The following is a 13243-nucleotide window of genomic DNA, read 5'->3' on the forward strand; positions in this document are numbered from 1 at the left end:
TTAATTAACAAACAGACCAAAGTAAGGCCACCTTGAACCTGCCTTGGTTACCGGCCTGGATGTTCTTGTTCCGCCTTTCCTCGTGAGGAAAACCGAAAAAAGTCTTTGCCCAAGTTGCCTTCCAGTCGCTTCTTGTCCCTGCGGTTGACTGCATCGGGCCCGCAATTGATATGTCAATCATGAGCCGTAAAGACAAATGTCGGAAAAGACTCTGTTATTGCCATACGTCTCTCTGCGTTGCTTCAGCTTGAACTTGGAAAGACAAGATTGATTGTCTGTCATCATAACGCAAGTGCAATTCTTACTTTAGTCGAGTAACCCGGGTCAGGAGCAATCCGCTCTACCTCTTGTACCAAAATGCCAGTAATGGACGGCGGATCAGCGATACCAAATCGCAATAGCTACAGCCAGGTAAGGAACGACAACCAAATATTGAATTCCTACAACCTTGTATTCATTGTTATGTGCAATTACCTACCTAGCAACTGTATTGCCTTGTATTGTTCTTCATCGCATTGTCTATAATAGACATACTCGAGAGAATCTTTGCATCTCGTTCCTCACTCTGCAATATTGTCTATGCTTTACTTTACTACAAAAAGCTGATAGCAAAGCCCACAGACGCCATTGGCTGCCCGTCTTGACCGTGAGCGTCGGCGTTGGAGCTCAATCAATGATCAGGCTGACTTTATGTCGTCCTCCAAAGGCAAAGGCAAAGGTAAGCATCTCAAGTCACCTACTTTGGGCACAGTTTAGAGACACAGACCGACTCACAACCCATAGCCCCTGCAACCAGTTCTGAACAAAAGTCTCAGCCTCAATCGCAGCCCGGGCCTTCTACAAACAGGAAACCGCTACCCCCTAGAACAGGATACGATGCAGATGAGCTCCGTGAGATGTGCGATACTGTCCGTACTAGTCTGCACGAAGGACGCCCTGAACCTCGGTGGGAAGAAGTCATGGGATTTCTGAAAGCAGTTTTGAGGGACGAGAATGACGGTAGTCGTGCCATAGAATTCGAGACCATCCGGAACACGCACCTTGACAAGCTCATATCGGATATAATGGAGCCGAGATATCGACATCCCAGGGTACCCACGAGATTTGCAGCGGATATTCAGCTGGTGGAACGTTTAGAGCGCAAATGGATCGAGCGGTTTCGAGGTCCCTACTTTCACATCGAGGACCACCGCTACCGCGAGTTACCCAAGAAGGGTCGGCTTAGAGACGTGACGCCGAAACTTGATGCTGAAAATCCTGAGGACCGCTGGCAAGCCAATAATGGTGAGACACTATCAGAGATGGAGGGAAATCTGGAGATCGAACCTGGGCAGTAAGACACTCCAGTCTTGACAAAGCGAGCTGTTACTAACATAGAGGCATAGCTGGTGGCTCAATTTGGCTTGCGCACATCGGGATGGTATCGTTGATAGCAACCGCGAGAAACCTACCAAAGGAAAATACGGAGTTGCCGCTCTGCCGTTGCTAACTGGGCAAGAGAATATTGATTACGATGACGGAGCCATAAGATATATCAGACAAGGCAGAATTGCAGACATTCATGTCTCGCTAATATCTCAAGTGGGTGCCACATTTCGCATCCTGCGTGGGTATCACCTCAGAAGCCCTTTTGCGCCAAAAGCTGGTATACGTTACGATGGTTTGTGAGTTTGTCGGGCATCCATACTATAGCTGCCACTCTCTAACAGACAGCAGATACACAATACGCCGATATAGTCAATGGTTTAATGAAGTCAGCGACCGGCACCATATGATGTTAACTCTGGAAAGAGTGAGCGACCAGCGCCCAATAGAGGACATACTTAATATACCCCGTCCATCTGAGGTAGATGACTGGAACCTCTACCAGAAATACGAGAGCGAGTTGGTCAAACAAAAGAAAGGGGCAAAGGCTTTTCTGGATTAGAAATTGAAAAGGGCACAGGAGAATGTTGACCGGGAGGAATACCGGCGGTCCAACGACTTTCGCAACTCGCTGGTTTATAAGTTTAAGAAACAAGGGCTTCTTTGATTTGGTAGTGGGAGGATGATAGAGCAGCTGCGCTGCACACTCGCAAGTCTCGATACTGAAATGAAATGCTACCAACACGAGATTAAACGTTCAATCCTTTCCAAGTTCGCCAGCGAAGTCTTGTAAATGCAAACCATCAATCACGAATTGAAGAGGGCACGGCCACATTAGGAAGCCTTCAAGGGTTCATGCCATGGCGGGGCATGACTTCACCCCGCCACCAAAGCTACCTGCTGTACTTTGGCTACAGCAAATCAGGCTCTTCTTCCTCTTACACGACAACCTCTAACAGAAAAGATGGGCAAAAACGACAAAAAGGGCGCAGACAAGGGTGGAAAGGCCAAGGGAGGAGACAAGGGTAAAGATGCCAAAGACGCCAAAGACTCTGGCTCTGGCGGCAAGGCAAAAGGTGCTCAGAGCATCAATGTCCGTCACATCTTGGTGAGTTGACTCGTACAGGTTTCACTCCAACGTTACAATACTGACGAGCTTGGATTAAAAGTGCGAGAAGCATGCCAAGAAGGAGGAGGCTCTGGCAAAGCTAAATAATGGCGTCAAATTCGACGACGTTGCGCGAGAGTTTTCTGAGGACAAAGCAAGACAAGGCGGTTCATTAGGTTGGAAGACCAAGGGTAGTCTGGATCCCAAGTTTGAAGAAGTGGCTTTCGCTCTTGAACCAAGCACGACCAACAGCCCCAAATTCGTCGAGGTCAAGACGGGGTTCGGATATCACATCATCATGGTGAGTTTTACCCATGTCCAATATGTCTTGACACATCATCTAACATCGACGACCAGGTGGAAGGACGAAAGTAGACAGCTTAAGTTCAAGCCCATGAATGCATTGGTCACAAGAGATATACACGAAGCAATTTGAAAGCCGAATGATGCCCAATTTTTTTTATTCCTCTCAATGGCCATGAGACGTAAGGCCTTAAAACCGTTTTAGATGCCAGTCGAAGTGGCTAGAGTACAGCACGTATGTGTCAAGCGGTCATGAAACTAAGTCCGCACCTCTAATCATCCTCACATCCAACGCCGCTTAAGACATTTACTGCTCGGTCTGGAAGTAGTTCAGGAGGATAGATCGCTCCTGAGACTCCTCACCCCAGTCCTTAACAACGACGCAAGAGCAGTTGACGACCTTGCGAGCGTTACCCTCACGGTCGAGAACGCCTGTTAAAACTTGTTAGCACTTCCATTCTGCTAGTTGCAATATGGGTTGTAAAAACGTACAGAGACCGGCCCACTCGCCGAGCTGCTTGCCGTCGGGGATCTGAATAAGAGGGATGTTGTGCTCGTTGCAGAGAGCGACAACAAGCTTCTTGTAGGCCTCCTCCTCGCAGTTCTCGTTCAGGACACACATGTGAGCCTGGCGACGGTCAAGAGCCTTGGAAGCCTCACGGAGACCACGGGCAAGACCATCGTGCATGAGAGAGAGCTTCAGGACACCCTTGAGAGCATCGAGAATGGACATCTGGCCCTTGGGGGCATCGCCGGAAACCTCAACAACATCGGCGACCTCGGGGGTGTTGTCTTCTACGTCCGACTATAACGAGGAACAAACATTAGCCAATATGTCGACTTTTTGGTAATTATTTTCTTGTTTCCCCCACTGACGTCGCAGATTGCTTCTCCAAGTCGCATTTGCAGCCTGGACAGAGCAATTGGCGAGCAGAGGCGGGCCAATATCAAAAACTCACCATCTTGAATATTTTTTTCTCGTCGGGCGATCCTCGAAGATTTCTATGTGTATCGAGGAAAAGTTGGAAGGGGGGGTTAAGTCGTGATCTGGAAATGTCTTCGTTTAGTTTGACTGGGATTTGCCGAAATCTAAACGATGAGTGTGCAGACCCTTAGGGCAAGTGCACGGACCCACCAAACCACACAGTTCCTTCCCCATCCGAGATACCGGTTTTTTCTCTCTTTGTGATTTTGAGCTTCTGTTCCTTTACAGTCTTCATCAACCGACCAAGTCAAGAAAAATTTGAGGTATGTATGACTTACGCTTGCAGCGAGTCGAATCAAAAAAAAGGATGATGCCTTTCACCATGGCAAAAGGGTAGCAATCGAGGGTATCGTCGTCAACCGTGAAGAAAAGACCGATCTTTTCAACAAGGGCCGGAAATACTTATCACAAACTGGCGACTGTATCCTTGATACGCTTCTCTTCAGCACTGGGCGGCAGAACCCTCGCGATCGATCGTTGAGGGCACTCTCCTCGCTCAAAGGCCCTCGAAAGGCTAACACGAACTTTTGTCAGATACCTCATTTCCCCGTCCCGACTTGAGAATCTCCTCAAAACACCGCAAAAATGGTCCGCACTTCCGTCCTCCACGATGCGCTTAACGCCATGAACAACGCCGAGAAGGCTGGCAAGCGCCAGGTCCTGATCCGACCTTCTTCTAAGGTCATCATCAAGTTCCTCACTGTCATGCAGCGACACGGATAGTATGTGCTACAAATATTTCATATCTGTCTTTCCCCTCCGATTTCGTGTCAGTCTCCACTATTCGATATGGCAAAAATGGTCGACGGTCCTATCTCACCATGATCCAACCACCATATGTCTTCGAATACTCTCCCACCCCCATCATTCGGCATGATAACTAGGGCTACCGTCGATACTGCCCCACGACTCAGCCCCTATAAATTGCCGATAGATCCAAACTCGGAGACTTACACGTTTTTCGGAATCCTTCTCATGATGTCTAACGTTTAATCTCTCGAAACATAACTAACATCCCTGTAGCATTGGCGAGTTCGAAGAGATTGACAATCACCGATCCGGCAAGATCGTTGTCCAGCTCAACGGCCGTCTCAACAAGGTCGGAGTTATCTCTCCCCGTTACAACGTCCGCCTTTCCGAGCTCGAGAAGTGGGTTGTCAAGCTGCTCCCTGCCCGTCAGTTCGGCTACGTCATCCTCACCACCTCTGCCGGTATCATGGACCACGAGGAGGCCCGCCGCAAGCACGTCTCTGGCAAGATCATTGGCTTCTTCTACTAGAAAGGGACGGGAAACCAATCAAAAAGTGATTTAAACACAAACAGGCATTCTCGGCGTTAAGGGGGGCGATGATGACTAGGACCGATGCGATTACATAGCCAAGTTGCTTGTCGCACACGCGAGCATACCAATTGAACCTTTGCGAGATGCTCAAACATGATTTTCATATGCAATTGTGATATGTTAAACGCTTATACTTGAGATGTTTATCCGAACTAGAGTTGTATACAACTCTTGTAGTACAAACTTGCCAGCACATGGCATTGCTATTCACTATCTGGTTCAGCTCATTAAAAAATCATATAGATAATCTACTCTGTGGTTATAAATATTCTTCATTAACCCCACATCATGGTTGGTTGTCCAAGCTTGAATTGGCACCAAGAGGTTCAAGTCGTTGTGCCAACAAAGTACCTGCAGCGCCGTTGTTTTCTTAACCAAAACTAGCCAATCAAATGTATCAGCCAAGACCACTGCACTATCTCAGGCGTCTCATATTTCATCTCGAAACATGACATTGACTTATGACTTTATGACTCCTGAACCTTCTTATTGATTCATTCTTTGGAAAAGGTTGGCTTCTTACTAAAGCGATCGAAACTTGCGGTCGCCGTTTCCTTGCTGCATCGACTTGCATCTTGTGTTTGGCATAGAAGCCATATATAAACATGATTTCTCTGATATCATTTCGCGCCTCTCAACGGCGTCAACTGTTATCCGTCGCAGCCCTCACATTGTTCTGCTTCTGCGCTTATACTCTCCTCAGAATTCCACCCGAGCAGACAAGACACTATCAAATAAAAACGCAAACACCCTTGAAACCTTCATCATCACCAGGGGCAGTATCACAAAAGGAACAACTCGTCGAGGGAAGCTCGCAGCCAAGACAAGCTCCCACTCCAGAAAATCATCCTATAAGTTATCTTACGAGCAATGCTCAACAAGAGCTGGAACAAATCAAGGCTCGACAGTCCAAGACGCTTGATGAAGCGGTCAAGGAGTATCGACGACGATATGGAATGCCACCGCCACCTCATTTCGACAAGTGGTTTCAGTTTGCAAAGGAAAATAATGTTAAACTGATTGATGAGTTCGACATTATATATGACCTGATTACACCTTTCTGGGGATTGAAGCCCAAAACCATCCGGTCTCGAGCCAGGGAGGCATTGGGGTTTGACAATGGGTTGATTGGAGTATCTATTCGAGACCACAGAATCACCTATATCCAGAACGGTGTCGAGTGGCAGCAAAACGCCACAAAAGGAATGATGAACAAATTTCTCAAGTATCTCCCGGATATGGATCTTGCATTCAACTTCCATGATGAGTCCCGTGTTATTCTGTCCCACGAGGACTTGACAAGATTGGTGAAGACAGCTAAGGAGAAGACCATGCCTGCAGCGTTTTCGAAATTACAACTTGCCAATGATTTTACTCAAACAAATGAGCAGTTGCATGATGGCAAATCGTTCGAGGAGACGACTCTAACACGATTCAACTCCTTTGCCCACCAATCGACCTGGGCCCATTCGCGCCTATCCTGTTCACCAGATACACCAGCTCGATGTCTCGAAGAAGACGAGACTGTTGATCATCGAAGCAAGTACGGCATGAGTGATCTTGGGTTCGTCTACAATACAACCGCCATGTCCGATATCTGTCTATCACCCAGCCTCAAATCCAATTTTGGTTTCTTTGGTGGCCCAAATACATACAAGATTGTACAAGATCTCTTTCCTATCTTCTCACAATCCAAGATCTCGTCTTACAGCGATCTCGTATATCCTTCACCCTGGGACTGGGCTGGAATGGTGGAATATGATGAGGAAATGGACATGGGGTGGCCTAAGAAGGAGAGCAAGCTGTACTGGCGAGGTTCAACCACAGGAGGATATAGCCGCAATGGTCGTTGGCGACGTCAACACCGTCAGCGTCTTGTTCAGAAGCTTAATGCACGAGACCAAGCCCAGATTCTTACGAAGCAGGATAAACCGTCTTGGGGAGCCAGCGAGGTTCCTCGAGGTGACTACAGCGACATGGTCGACGTCCACTTCTCTCATGTCGGTCAATGCGACCCAGGCGACTGCGAGGCGCAGCGGGCATTTTTTAACGTCACCGAGGCTGTCGATCAGCAAGATGCGTGGTCCTACAAATACCTCCTCGACATGGATGGCAATGCATTCTCAGGCCGTTTCACTGCCTTTCTGCGCAGTCGCAGTCTGACGTTCAAGCTCGCCGTGTTTCGCGAATGGCACGCTGAATGGCTCAAGCCATGGGCTCATTACGTGCCACTAAGTATTCAAGGAGATGACTGGCTCGAGACAGTTCGCTTCTTCGAGAACGAGGAGGCTGGCCGTCAAGAAGGTGAACGCATTGCTGCTGCTAGTCGAGAGTGGGCAAACCAAGCTGTTCGCCAGGTCGACATGGAAGCATGGTTCTTCCGCTTGATGCTAGAGTAAGACTCCTCCCTGAACACTTTATTTGTGCCCTCCCAAATAAATACTTATATGATGCAGATATGCTCGGGTGATAGACGACAAGAGAGAAATTATTGGCTACGATCGTAGCAGCACAAACAACAAGCTACCCAAAGACAAGGTCGTGGAATGAATGGACTGAACTTGGTTGAACGACACACTTGTATGGATTATGAGAAATAGAGCAGAGGGTGGGACATTTTGACTAACGAGGGATGATTGGCGTTATAGTTGATTGCATCAATCAACATTATATATAAGCAAGTCTCAGAATAGAGCGAGCATAGTGTTTACAATATCAAATTTTTACTACGCCTGAAATCTACAATTAATGAGTTATGCGCCGCAATCCTTGCTTTCGCCCAGTACATACTCCTTTCTCTATCCTCAACGCGGTCAGGTCTTAGATCATATGCCGCTAAATGCTCTTACGCGACATTTGTGTTTGTTCCTTTAATAAGGCACGACTTGCTGATGTTACCATCGACATCGCGTTCGATGACCACCTATTCGTCATCCTCACCCTCTGCATCGCGCTCCTCAGAAACCGACCTTGAGCGACGAGCCGCTGGGCTGCTGCCCCGGTGGTCAACATCCTCTTCGCCTTCAGCATCCTGGCCCTCGTGGTGCTCCTCCTCTTCTTTGGCAGGTCCTCCGCCAAGAGGATGATCATGATGCGCCTTTATCATCTCACGAACCTCCTCGGTGGGATCCTCGACAGTGATGTCGAGCTGATCGATAACTTGCTCCTCCTCGGCAATACCGATATTTCGTGCAATATTCTTTGTTCGTTGAGGTCGGACAGTAGATTTCTGTTGGACAGGATAATAGTACACAGCCTTTTGGTTGGGGTAGAATGTGTCTTCATTGTACGATAAGATGATTTCTTCGTCATACTTGGTCGCAGCTTCGAACTCGACCTCTTGAGCCGTCTCATAGCCTCGGAGTCGTCTAAACTGAAAGCAGCCGCCGGCATCTGATTGGTGAGTGTAGAGTTCATCATCGTTGTGGTCGGCATCCTCGACATCGAATTTGCGGCGGAAGCGTTCCCCAGCAGTGGCTGAAGCTGCCAGGTAGTATTCGTAGTTCATTGTATTCTGAGGCTTGGGAATGTTGTCGGGATCTTGCTCGTGGGCTGCCACAGCCGCTTCGTACGCCTCTTCTTCTTCCGGTGTTCGATCGATAGGCTTAAACAAACCGCTCAGAAGACGTCTGTCGTACTGTTTTGCGCTGACCACAGGACCCTGGTGAAATTTGATCGTGACGTATGCGCCAGTGTCCGGGAAAGCATCGAGATCGGGGATAAGAGGCGACACGTCGACCACCTTGAGGTTTTTCTTACTGGGATGTTTGGCGCGTTTGGGGTCGTTGAATTCTTGCTCTGCGATTTCGAAGCCCTTGTCGATCTTGCGCTTGATGGCATGAGGAGAATCGGCAGCAGGTTCCGGAACACGTTTGTTCCTGTTGGCTTTCTTGAGCATGGCACTAGGAATAGCTCCATCCTTGCGCTTCGAGCTGCCTGAAGAGATGTATTCTGTTCGGCGAAGGAAAGAAACATTGGCCTCGGCGGCCTTCATCTTTCCAAGAGCAGCGATGGGTCTTAGGAGCGGTCGATCATGAGGGTGAAGAGTGGCAGGATGAGCAGAAGCTTGAATGGCTGAGCAAGAGTCAGTATTACCAAGTTTTACCACCAAAAAAAAGCCAACTCACATCGTTCATCGCCATCGAAAACGCCAGGCATTCCCACCAAGTCAAGGGGCATTCCGAGCTCGGCGTCCGCCTCAATGTTCAGCGGTTGTTCCCTCGCAAGACGCGAGGCGAAGCCTGGCGTCGTGTACTGTCCACTCGCAAGACCAGTATTAGGGATATCGAGCAGCTTCGGGGGATGTGGTGGCGGAGGGAGCGCATTGGAGTATCGGATTCGAGCGATAAAGTCCTGATGAACCATGCGCTCACCAGGGCGAGAAGCTGAAGATGACATGATTATAGATTTGGCGATGACCGCCTGGCTGACAAATTGGTGTAATTAATATCGTCGCGATGTGTTTAGAAGATGAGGGAGCGTGAGTCGTTGTTGGTTTTGGGTTGTAAGTTGACTGGAGAAGCTTAAGCGCGAGCGCGGCTGAGGCTCGAGGTAAGGAAATCTGATTGCGGCGCGAGGCTACCGGCTTGTCCAAGCTCCACGCCTGTGTATAATCGCAAATACTGAAACGATGCAGCAGAAATACTGCCTAGATTAATTAGTATTAATGTAACAAATCAATTCAATTCGCGCAATCCAAAGATTCATAATCTCATGCTATTCTCATCAAACCTTAATACTTGTTCCAAGTAACAAATAGATCCCACCTTGTACTACCAGCGTTCATCGCCACACATACACTCACCATATCCATACTGCATAATTGCCAGATATTCTAATCATTTCAATTGTCATTTTCATTAAATGCCTCGTCTTCGCTATTTTTTCATGACCCCAAGCCCAGTCAAATCTATAGCTAGGGTGCGTTCGTTCAAACTACCCATATCCGTTATCGCCGAACCCCATTTGAATTTGCGTTATAGCCCATCAATTCTGCCTCATGATTGTAATACACGCCTCGGAACACACATCGTATTATAGTGCAGCTTGATAAAGCTGGCCTTCGTGGTAATACAGGACACGCGGGTATCTCGCGGATCGAGCCACCTGTCGTGCTGAAGAAGAAAATATCCTGAAAAGCTCTGGTTGTTTACGAACTGTTCTTGGCGTAGTTCTTCTTGCCAACGGTGAAGGGAACGTAGCGGTACTTGATCATGTGCTGGATTTGCTTGCGCACTATAGATAGTCAGCTTTATAGTTATACGTTTACACAGGCCCAACTTACTGGTCAAGAAGAAAAGGATGAACCAGTACATGACCAGAACAGGCCAGAAAACTGGCACATTGAAGACCTCGAACCAACTGCAGGTAAAGCCGATGACAATGGCTCGGGTGGCCCAGTACCAGAACTTGAACTCGGGAAGTCGGCGGATGAAGGGCTTAAACTCCTCGTCGGACTTGGTAGGCAGGGTGCCTACAGAGCCGTCCTCCATATCATTGTCGGCCTCTTCATTGGAGGGATCGAATTTGGGCTGCAGGAAAGCAAGAAACAGATTCAGAAGGTAGATGCCGAGCGCATAGGCGACTAAACATTGATTAGCATGGTTGTCAGACGAGACAGACGAGAACAGGAACTAAGGACCAAACATACCGATGTACCAGCCCTGCGCAACCAAGATTCGCAGGAAGAAAAGCACGAGGCAGACAACTGTGCCGGCCCATCTATAGAGAACGAAAGGTGTTGACTGGTCCAGCAAAGCTTGGTATTTCTATATCAATCGTCAGAAAAGTCGCGGGATGCGATGAACGGCGTTTAAAGACATACTCGCTGGATCCTTGAGGTGTGGACACTGACAGCCTCGAAGGGGGTCTGCTCAGGCTCTGGCGCATTCATTTTGAATAGAGTGTATCGATTCGCGATTGTTGATCGAGGTAGGTCGTTTCTCGGTGAAGACTGTCGCAAATACCAACCAAAACTTCGAGTCTGATCGTGCGTGGGAGACAGCGACTATAGTTTCGCTAGATTGAATTGGTGCGAAAGAAGGAAAAGGATGGCGAAATCACGATTGTAGAGATAACCAGGCTTCGAACTTTTGTTGGAAATAGAGATACAGCCACGTAACGGAAGGCAGCTAAAAACAACCGGCGCTTTACCGGACAAAGGAGAACCGTTGACAGGCTAGACAGGCAGGTTGTTTGGTGGCCTCCCTTGTTAATCTACAATCTTATTGGTGATTAAAGCCAGATTGCTTCCATAGGTCCTGACAGGCCCTGACTCCTGGGGAGCCCCCTTGGACTAGGATGGACCCCACATATGGATGAGGCGCAGTTTGCTTGGGGTTTATTTCACCCCTGCCCAGTTCATGTGGGCAACTATTACTAGGCAACTAACAGTGAGCAGCTTTGATTGAAACAAATGGAACTGTCAACAGCCTTTGTGAATCAGGGATGTCAATGATAGTGCAATTCTTAGGGGCGCTGCATCTTCCAAACTTATTAAATATGTTCATTCGTTCCAACCCATCAGATATTCTTTATATGAAGTGCATCATGCTCTTTCCAAGTACTATAACTGTGTGTTAGCTGGGCTGACACATTACCCAAGCTATCAGTGCCATTCATTTTCTACCACGCACGAGTGTCATGAGCAAAAGAAAACGAAGCAGATACCTATCATAGGTTACTCATGCAACAGAACATCAAATCATGGACCCTCACATCAAGTAGCAGTATCAAAACAAGCACGTGACGTCTATCGACAATCATCCGTCTCATCGGCTTTGTAATGGATATGGCCGGCCCATGTTATCCTCGGCTCTTTTGTCCAGTTGCGTCACTGGGGAAGCTTAAAGCACCCCCCAACCAGTCAAGCTCTTGTTGACCTGGCCTCGACTCTGTAGCTCTGTACAAACCCAATTGTTTCAGAGTTTCAGATACGCAGGTTGTTTCTTCTACAGTATAGACTCGTTATCCGTTTTCTATTTCTAAAACTTTACAATGAACGCCTTTCGCTGCTTGAGACCTGTCGCCGCTCGAGTGCCTTTTCAAAGGTCTACTCTTCCTCGAGTTGCCAGAGCTTACAGCTCCAAGACCTACGAATATATCCAGGTTTCACAGCCCAAGCCTGGTATCGGTCAGGGTAATAATATCTCCCTATTTACTTGGAATTTGGCAGCTAACTATTCTGTCAGTGACACTGGACCGCCCCAAGGCTCTCAATGCTCTTTGCACACCTCTTATCAAGGAGCTCAACCAGGCTCTTCTTGAATTCAATGCAGCCGATGACACTTCAGTCATTATCTTGACCGGATCTCAAAAGGCTTTTGCCGCTGGCGCCGATATCAAGGAGATGGCCCCTCTCAGTTTCGCTGAAGCTTACACCAACTCCTTCATAGAGTCTTGGTCCGATCTCACCACTCAAATCAAGAAGCCCATCATCGCTGCTGTCTCGGGTCACGCTCTAGGCGGAGGCTGCGAGCTGGCTATGATGTGCGATCTTATTTACTGTACCGAGAATGCCAACTTCGGCCAGCCTGAGATCAAGCTCGGTACTGTTCCTGGTGCTGGAGGCAGCCAGCGCCTCACTCGTGCCATTGGCAAATCAAAAGCCATGGAGCTCATCCTCACTGGCAAGAACTTTTCTGGAGTTGACGCTGAGAAGTGGGGACTCGCTGCCAGAACTTTCCCAACTCATGAAGCTTTGATGGAGGAGACTCTCAAACTCGCTGAGACAATTGCTGGCTACTCCAAGGTCGCTGTTCAAGCCGCTAAGGAGGTTATCAACAAGAGCCAGGACCTTGCTCTTCGCGACGGTGTGGAGTTTGAGCGACGAGTATTCCATAGTTTGTTTGGTAGTCAAGACCAAAAGATCGGTATGAAGGCATTCGCAGAGAAGAAGAAAGCTGAGTGGAGCCACTCATGAGAAAGATAATGCGAAATATGTTTAGATCCATGCGTGCCTTTGCTCCTGATGAGAGAAATACATAATAGTCTAAGCACAATGAATAAAAATTCGATCAAACACGCATGTATCATAATGTGCTGCCTTATACCTACACATTGGCCAACGCACCATTGAACTATTCATGGGTGGGGTGAAGCAATGGCTTCTCAAGCTATGGGGGGTTGGTGCAAACTATTA

At 48.1% G+C, this 13243-nt stretch overlaps 8 protein-coding genes across 8 annotated transcripts; 5 read left to right on the forward strand and 3 right to left on the reverse strand.

The window, feature by feature from the left end:
- Positions 1-357: 357 nt before the first annotated feature.
- FSST1_001761 (PUA-like domain-containing protein) lies at positions 358-1927 on the forward strand (the record flags this gene model as incomplete). The annotated part of the gene is made up of 5 exons (XM_083227684.1): positions 358-411; positions 622-718; positions 784-1333; positions 1386-1664; positions 1717-1927. The coding sequence occupies 5 exons, from the start codon at positions 358-360 to the stop codon at positions 1925-1927; spliced, it is 1191 nt and encodes a 396-aa protein (XP_083091943.1).
- Positions 1928-2329: 402 nt separating this feature from the next.
- On the forward strand, positions 2330-2848 carry FSST1_001762 (peptidylprolyl isomerase; the record flags this gene model as incomplete). Its single annotated transcript, XM_083227685.1, has 3 exons — positions 2330-2473; positions 2535-2774; positions 2831-2848. 3 exons carry the CDS (start codon positions 2330-2332, stop codon positions 2846-2848), a joined length of 402 nt encoding a protein of 133 aa, XP_083091944.1.
- A 235-nt stretch (positions 2849-3083) lies between these two features.
- FSST1_001763 (40S ribosomal protein eS12) lies at positions 3084-3738 on the reverse strand (the record flags this gene model as incomplete). Its single annotated transcript, XM_083227686.1, has 3 exons — positions 3084-3208; positions 3269-3581; positions 3736-3738. The coding sequence occupies 3 exons, from the start codon at positions 3736-3738 to the stop codon at positions 3084-3086; spliced, it is 441 nt and encodes a 146-aa protein (XP_083091945.1).
- Positions 3739-4346: 608 nt separating this feature from the next.
- Positions 4347-5040, forward strand: FSST1_001764 (40S ribosomal protein uS8; the record flags this gene model as incomplete). Its single annotated transcript, XM_083227687.1, has 2 exons — positions 4347-4483; positions 4785-5040. 2 exons carry the CDS (start codon positions 4347-4349, stop codon positions 5038-5040), a joined length of 393 nt encoding a protein of 130 aa, XP_083091946.1.
- A 668-nt stretch (positions 5041-5708) lies between these two features.
- FSST1_001765 (glycosyl transferase family 90-domain-containing protein) lies at positions 5709-7653 on the forward strand (the record flags this gene model as incomplete). The annotated part of the gene is made up of 2 exons (XM_083227688.1): positions 5709-7498; positions 7560-7653. The coding sequence occupies 2 exons, from the start codon at positions 5709-5711 to the stop codon at positions 7651-7653; spliced, it is 1884 nt and encodes a 627-aa protein (XP_083091947.1).
- A 373-nt stretch (positions 7654-8026) lies between these two features.
- On the reverse strand, positions 8027-9501 carry FSST1_001766 (RNA polymerase II-associated; the record flags this gene model as incomplete). The annotated part of the gene is made up of 2 exons (XM_083227690.1): positions 8027-9177; positions 9231-9501. 2 exons carry the CDS (start codon positions 9499-9501, stop codon positions 8027-8029), a joined length of 1422 nt encoding a protein of 473 aa, XP_083091948.1.
- A 751-nt stretch (positions 9502-10252) lies between these two features.
- FSST1_001767 (protein retrieval receptor) lies at positions 10253-10996 on the reverse strand (the record flags this gene model as incomplete). Its single annotated transcript, XM_083227691.1, has 4 exons — positions 10253-10338; positions 10388-10687; positions 10754-10871; positions 10928-10996. 4 exons carry the CDS (start codon positions 10994-10996, stop codon positions 10253-10255), a joined length of 573 nt encoding a protein of 190 aa, XP_083091949.1.
- A 1103-nt stretch (positions 10997-12099) lies between these two features.
- FSST1_001768 (enoyl-CoA hydratase echA) lies at positions 12100-13024 on the forward strand (the record flags this gene model as incomplete). The annotated part of the gene is made up of 2 exons (XM_083227692.1): positions 12100-12241; positions 12294-13024. The coding sequence occupies 2 exons, from the start codon at positions 12100-12102 to the stop codon at positions 13022-13024; spliced, it is 873 nt and encodes a 290-aa protein (XP_083091950.1).
- Between the last annotated feature and the right edge of the window lie 219 nt (positions 13025-13243).

Source organism: Fusarium sambucinum, chromosome IV, assembly GCF_050947815.1.
Source record: "Fusarium sambucinum isolate potato_lamoka chromosome IV, whole genome shotgun sequence".
Taxonomy (NCBI): domain Eukaryota; kingdom Fungi; phylum Ascomycota; class Sordariomycetes; order Hypocreales; family Nectriaceae; genus Fusarium; species Fusarium sambucinum.